Here is a 7649-nt window from a genome sequence, read left to right as displayed (position 1 = left end):
AAGATTTATCTATCTGTGTACCCCGCGTGCGAATAGAATGACCACAAGTCTGAACGACTGCAGATTTTTGCACACAGCGTTGGTGTACGGTGTTTTTTCTGCAATATTTTGCTGTCTTTTCTTGGATTTTCTGTTTGCACTTAGTCACATATTCACTTTAAGATGTTTTTTTGTTCATGTTTTTGTTTTTTGTTTGTTGCGGTTGCACCCGATTCAAGAGCTGAATGGCTCACAGGGCTATACCTAATAAATGAACTTGAACTTGAATACTGAAGTATCCAATAAACAATTGTTAATAGTTTGGAAGTACAAAGCATTTTGGGAACGTCGGTCCAGTTTTAAACAAGAGTAGCGGTATTCATCTTCTTGGTTCTTTCGGTAAAGTCACGTAGAATGGAAATAATAAAATAATAAAAATAAAACATAATAAAATAATTCTCACGACGTTTCGGCCACAACGCAAGCAGCCGTCCTCAGGTGAAGAACAGGTCTGTCGGTATTATTATTGCAACATCAACGGTGACGTCACCACGGCGCTTGTGCCAGGCTAGGTGCACCCACGCCAAGTCACCGTTCACGTGACCGCCACTCCAAACCTACGCCCGCTCTGTAACGCTGGCCAACCAGCGTTGACGTGATGACGCCATCACGTAAGGGGCGTGATGCCGTCATCGCGTATTATACGTGAAGCCGTCATCACGTATCTTACGTGATGACGTCATCACGTAATGTACGTATGCAAGGACACCATTAACGTGTACGATGACGTCAAGACGCAGACGCGGGGTAAATATTGTGGGGGAAAATGACGTCACCACGCAGATGTGTGCGCGATGACATTCCCCACGGGGACGTCGGCACGTGATGACGCGTGAGTGATGACGTTGAAAACTGTCGGGAGGTCAAGGGTTAACGTGTCGATTGCTGTTGAAAGTCTGTTTATTTTAATTGTGCAATTGTAGTTTATGGTAACGTAACGATCGTTATAATTAAGTAAGATTTTTATTACGCAACGACAACTTTCCGGTGCGTGTATATAACGATTGTTTTACTGCAGGCGGCGCTTGCATGCTTTGTATACTAAATGCGTTGTATGTACACTATGTTAAAGTGTTAAACTCGCGCTCCACGTATCGGAGATTATCGCCAATTTATTTTTTGTATTGTGATAACGCTTGGCCAGTGGTGTGCAAGCAACCAAAGATGGCCCTGTTATCTACTACCTCTCTGTGAAGAAGGGCTATTGCCTGAAACGTCGCCTATTACACGCTCGTTTCTTCTTAAAGTCCCACTGTTATTGACAAATGTGTTGCGTTGGTTGACTTAACGTGGGATGATTCGGGTTAAATGCCTTCACGGTTACCGTATTGTCCGGATTATAAGACGCTCTGGAAAGTAAGTCTCGTCAGGTCTGAATAAATGTCCACAGATCTGGGGGTATATTTGATTTGTTCCAATGGTGATCCCGTTTAGCTAGCTTTCCGGCTATGTGGTGCATGAGCACAGCAATAACAAAAAGACAAAAAACATGAATATTGCAGAGAAGGAGTTCAGGAATAAATGAAACACGCGAATTAAACAAATTGCAAACGTGGGAGCAAGATGCCCCAGAAACAGAGTTAGGTACAGGTGCTGGTAACCTCTGTGTGTTGGTCTGATGGGGAAGTAAAGAAGGGGAGTGAAGGTAGGAAACTAAGCTGTAGATTAGTGGCAAGGGTATTCCAGATCTGGTCTCATGCCAGATCATAAGACGCACCACCAAACTTTTCTTTAAAATGCGGAGAAGTGCGTCTTATAACCCGGATAATCGGGTATTTGGTATTCGTATGGTTCATTTGTGGATTGTTACGGGTTGGAGATGGAGCAATGAAATCAGTTCGTGTGTAGATGCTAGGTGGATTGTCACATCGCAAGATTGAGGAGGCCTTCATTCAGCAGTGGATTGACCATGGCTGATGAGAGGGTTCACTGTGGGATGCATATTTGTTTTTTTACACAGTTGCTGAGTACAAGCCAATTGCACAAAACGTAGATTGCTCAGCAACAAACAACTCTTTTAATTGTTGCCCCCAATAAGGTATATGCATGTTTAATCTACGTTGTGTGTGGCAACAGAGGGCAGAGCAGCACAATCAATTGTACTGCATGTAGTTGTATGCTCTCACGTCTTCAACTCGCATTGACCAACGTGAAGTATGATCAAGTAAATTCCACAATCTTAACGGCAAGGGGAGGCATTCTTCCAGCAGCTATAATCTGTTTATGCAAGGTGGTCAGCCCTCCTAACACTATCCAAGCTCAACCCTGCAAAGCTTCTCACATCTGACGAGATCAGATGAAGTGTACATAAACATGTGTTGTAATGCTTATCTCAAAAATTTACTTTGGATTGTTGTGTTTTTGTGTGCACCATTGCTTGCATGCAGCTGACTTAAATGGGGAAGACGAAACAAAAGCGACCGAAGGAGGTGCAGTCGTTAACTATGGAAGCCTTCTGCACTCGCAAACGTAGCAAAGCGGTGCCCTCAGAGGCCCTGGCTCAGGTGGCACCCGCGAAATCGCCAGACCATTCTCAGAACCTCAACAATAAAGACACCGGTGCACCCAGCTCCGAGAAACATGGCCCAGACAGAAAGGCCAACGACCCCAGCAGCAGCAACAGTGGCAGCAGACGCACCTCAGGGCCATCCGGAAAGCGCTTGGGTGACCGGCGAAAGCATATATGGCGGAAGACACACAGGGAACGAAACCACTCCTCCCGCACGTTGCTTCAGCGCGGTGCTAGCAAAGTGACGGGCATGGTGGCCGGGGAGGAGACCGGCAGTAAACGCTGCCAGGCAACATTGCACAAGCCCAGCAGGAAAGAGATAAATGAGAGAGGAAATCAGGCAGAGCCCATGGTCATCAATCCAATGCAGAGGACAGTCCTGGGTGACATGCAGAACACGTGCCAGCTGATCACGCAGAACACGTGCCAGCTGATCACGCAGAACCGGCTCACGCATCGCTTGGGACTTTTCAGCCAGATGGTGGAGTCAAAAGATGTCAACAATTTGCAGGCCCAAGCAGCAGTTAAACCGTCCAAGACAAGAGGTGCTAAGAGTGATATGTGCCACAGAAAGATACAGAAAGCGAAGCGGGATGAATCTCTCAGGTCGACTGCGCTTCAGTCCAAGGTTGTATTTACGTATTTATTTTAGTGACTTACTTACCTGTTCTCTATTTTGCACTCCTATCGTTTTTTTGTATTGTTATAACTTGCTGACCGACCCCTGTGAAAAATAGCTTCATAGGTCATCAGCTTCCTCCAGAATAAATACAGATGCTGATTCTATTTAAAGATGATACACGTATCACTTTATTTTGAGTATTACAATGTTTATTCCTTGTAAGAGTGTTGAATGTAATTAATTTGATAATGGTGATTTTTTTTCATGCGATTACAATAACCGTTAAATTATATTTTTTTACGCAGGTGATCGTTGAATTGATCAAATCTCCTTCAGAATTTTTACAAATGGAGTCTGTGAGCCACAGCACGCCTCTTAGCTCGGCACGAGACAGAGCCTCTTTGTGTTCTTCTCTGCAAGGTTCACAGCTCGCAGCCGGCCATGCGGAACGTGCTCACAGAAATTCCAAAGCTTGCGAGCAGCCTGGCACAGATGAAAGGGCTACAAAGACCCGCTCCACCGCAGAAAGCCTCAGGTCGCACACTGGTGTGGGCAGAAAGAAAAAGAAGAATAAAAGGCACAAACACCAGGAGAAGCCAGAGTTAACCAGAGACAAAGAGAAAATGAGTTGTTGCCCAAAAGAGACAGGCGGGGCTGACAACGAATGCATCGATGCTGGACACTGGGACGCAGATACAGGCAAGGGTGATGCACAGGACTTTACCGAAAAACCTAAGAGTATAAAAATTATGTTCACTTCGGTGTACAACTGTCAATTCACTGGTGGTTGAGGACCATCTCACAACGTACAAATCATTTGGCCATACTTTGCCACGCTAGTCAGTGCAGGTTGGTGAAGGCCAGGAGCATAGATGTTGAGGAATATAGTATACGTGTATTTTACTGCACAGGCCTCTGCTGACAATGTAGTTCCTGGAGCAGGCTATAACACCTGTTTCATATACTGTGGTCGCTCATCAAAGCATAAACCTGCTTTGATTTCGGGTTTTAATGAGAAATGGCACATTACTCGTGGTTTAATAAAAGGCACGCTTTTAATGTTTGAAAAATATGTTTGCAATGCAAAGCCTAACGACTGTCTTTGATGTGTTTGGTTCTATGCAGTGAGTTTGATATTTAAAGCTGCAAAAACCGTGCAGCACTTTTTGGAATCTCGCACTTACTTCCCAGGTAACTCACACCGCACACTCCAATTAATAATATAGATACATAATAGTCTTTCATGCTACTGTCATGTTTTTGTTGTATGTACATGTCCATATAAGTCATTTGTCAGTCCTCTGATGGATAAGGGCCTCCCCACCCTGTTTGGGTAATTTGGCCATAATTTTAAGAAGTTGGTATGATACAATTAGCTGACTACCATGCATCACAGGTGTTAAATAAAGATTCTGATTATAGCCTATGAAGGGCTAATGTCATGTACCAACTTTAAACGACATGTCAAGCAAAACTATCGCACACATACTTAAGCTGTCTTAACGAAGAGGAGGGTGACATAATAATCATCATACGGAGGATCCAATGTGAACGAAACTCTCCTTTAAAGTTGTGTTGCTTCTGGTGGCTTGCCAAAAATACGAAGACAAAAACACAGTGCTGAAAAGCACCCGCCTTGGCACCCCAGCCCTGCCGACCGAGGCTTGCCATCCTTGGTGGAGCCGCTATCCCTGCGCCATTGTCTCATGCACACCCATTGTGTTTTTATATTTGTTGTTATAACGTTCTGACCTGCTTTATAGCTCTTCAGATTCCTCCAGTATAAATAACTATTCTGATTTGTCGTGACCTGTGGACGCACTGCTTGCTGCACACCTGGCACGAGCGCTCTCATTATAAATATATGAATTCTTCCGAGGAACAAAACGCACGTGAAACGCATTACACTCGAATGGCGAATGCATAATTTTGTTCCCTTGTTTAAATCTATTTTTGATAGTTGAATATTGTCATCAGCGGTCGCATGAAGTCTGTCCACTTTGCATCGCCGCTCGTTTTCAGATCGGCGCTTGGCGTTGGAGCACCGGCGCTTCCTCGTTTCGTGTATAAAATCATCGCAACATCTTGAAGGTCCAAGCTTTGGACGGATGTCCTTTCCCGGGGTGGCGCCACCACCTACTCAGGTGATAAAGGGACCCGACGCTCCGAATGGTGCACCCCCGCCTATGGTTCAGTCGCAGAGAGGTGAGTTTCCTCTGCACACGAGATTGAAAACTCATTCTCGATTTGAAAACTCACTTCGAGATTGAAAACTCATTTATGTAGAACTTAGCTTGTCATTTCCCGCACCTCCAATTAGCATGGTTGGCTATGTACTGTGCAAACGAAGTTCAATGTAACATAACAGACCCCTGTGGGGGTGTATGCACAACGATGTGTGATTATGTAGAGCAACCGATTGAAATTAAGTCGTAAGCAATTTAGCCATTCACTTACTTTTTCAGCATTGGTGAATTGCAGATTGCCTTAAGGTGTATATTTCGGGTAATAGGAAGTGATATGGTTCACGATTTAGTTCATGACTTAGATACCCAACTTTTTAAATTGTCATACTTAACAGCTGATTTATAGTAATTGACTTTTAAGTTAGGCCGCGTAATGATATGATTAAATGTCATCAAACCCCCCCCCCCCCGACCCCACAGCCAAATAATACACAATGAGATGACATATGTTGTTATGAGCTCATAAAGGAAAACTTGCCATTATTTTAAAGTGCAATTGGAAATTAGAGAGAGTGGAGGGTATGAGCATTCATATATTTAAATGGTGTATCCTAGACAAATTATAAGAGGAAGGTCTTAATTCTGGACTTCTACAGAGGGATGGGGTCAACCATGCAGTTGTGGGGTGGGGGACTTCCAGACTGCGAGGAACTGCAACGGAGGAGTGACTTCCCATTGTGTGGAGTGCTGAGCTGCGAAGGGGAAAGAGAGTGCATGGGGGAGTGTAGAGTGAGATGGTAGTTAGGCTGGGTGGGATAAGTCCATAGGGGATCTTGAAAACTGTGAGGATCACCTTGAATGTTGATGCGGGAACAGATTGGTTAGCCAACTCTTGTTGCCGAGATGAACCATTATGGTTGTGTAAACAATTGTATTGGACGTGCATCCAAGCGTTTATTCTCTCCTTGGCAGGGTTCTTTGAAAGGGGGCGAGAAACCAGTGCTTGCTACCAAATGTCTGTAAGTGAACTCAAATGATTGTCTGTTTTATAACTCCCACCATCACTGTTGATTATAGATTGTTCATTTGAATCCAATGCCATAGCATACAACCCACTTTATAAACGTCACATTTTTTGGTCAAATGTTTTATATTAGCCTTTTTTCGATTCATGTAAGTGAAAATGTGTAATTAAGATTAAGGGAAAACGTGATGAATGGCAAAGAATTTATATTCACTGTTTTGAGCAGAATATGTGTTTCCAGACCTCGCTTCACAAGCAGGAGCAGGCCAAGTCCTTTCTGCATGACCATGCAGCAGCCCTGTGTCCACTCCCCACAATGTTCCATCCAGCAGCTGTCAGCGACCCCACTGTGATGTCAACCCGTCTCCCGAACTTCCAACCTGCTGATGTTGCCGCTGGAGGTGGCTGTTTTGAAAATGTCTCTCAAATCTGCCAGTTCCTGCCTCCAGCTGGGGTTGCTGGCTTCAATCCAAAAGCATGCGACCGACCTACTCTGAAGCCTTACAGGGGCCACCAGTCGGAGGTGGTGAGATGTGAGAATTTTTCACGGCGGTCAAGGGCAGCGGCTCATAGCCCAGAAGATGCGTTTGTGCGTGATCACCAACCCTGCACGAGCAACGGCCACTTCTGTGCCTTTGTAGACAGCTGCCCAGTGCATGTCGCCAGGCAGCCTGACCAGGCTAGGCCACGTGAGCAGTTTCCTTCGAATGGCGAATTTGCCTTTAAACAACACGATATGCGTACGTTTCATCGCGGTTTGTCGCATCACCACGTTAGCACGAAGTCGGCCCATAACAAGGAGTGGTTCGACCATCGGGCTAACACTCACCAGAAGTCTTTGCGTTGCCCGGAGCCAGCAAAGGTTCCCACACGTCCCCAGCCCTCTTCGTCTGCCTCGGATTACAGTCCGGAGGAGTGGCAGTATCCCCGAATGGTCATGTTTTGAACGGTATTTGACAAGTGCGTAATTGTTGGTAGCCAAACACTGCATATTGGCTCACATTCATAACTGGCGGGAAGCAGTTGTTTTGTGATGTGGCTAAGAAGTGTTCGCATTTTGTAAAGTTGTATGAACATTGAATTAATTCACTTTACAGTAATTTATGAAAAGGTTGTGGATCGATTTATTTAGCCGTATGACCAATTGTAGCAGTTGTGTGAAGATATGTCATTACGATTCCAAATGTGTGCAGCTTATGTAATCACAAACGTGAAGGGAGTCACATTTTAAAACAAGCATCCATCTTTCAGTGAAGCTTATACTTTATA

General features: G+C 44.8%; 1 protein-coding gene and 1 long non-coding RNA gene across 2 annotated transcripts in view; one reads left to right on the top strand and one right to left on the bottom strand.

Annotated features, from left to right (window-relative positions):
• The window catches only part of LOC144724272 (uncharacterized), a 213456-nt gene that overhangs the window by 8372 nt on the left and 197435 nt on the right, over positions 1-7649 (bottom strand). The window lies entirely within an intron of this gene.
• Positions 864-6733, top strand: LOC144724186 (uncharacterized). The gene is made up of 7 exons (XM_078603101.1): positions 864-1026; positions 2427-3176; positions 3476-3869; positions 4296-4361; positions 5193-5314; positions 6329-6375; positions 6622-6733. The coding sequence occupies exons 2-7, from the start codon at positions 2436-2438 to the stop codon at positions 6731-6733; spliced, it is 1482 nt and encodes a 493-aa protein (XP_078459227.1). The 5' UTR covers positions 864-1026; positions 2427-2435.

The sequence above is a fragment of the Lampetra planeri genome, chromosome 20 (assembly GCF_965212315.1).
Source record: "Lampetra planeri chromosome 20, kcLamPlan1.2.h2, whole genome shotgun sequence".
Taxonomy (NCBI): Eukaryota; Metazoa; Chordata; class Hyperoartia; order Petromyzontiformes; family Petromyzontidae; genus Lampetra; species Lampetra planeri.
Note: the sequence above shows the minus strand (reverse complement) of the source record. Positions and strands in the feature narration are given on the sequence as shown.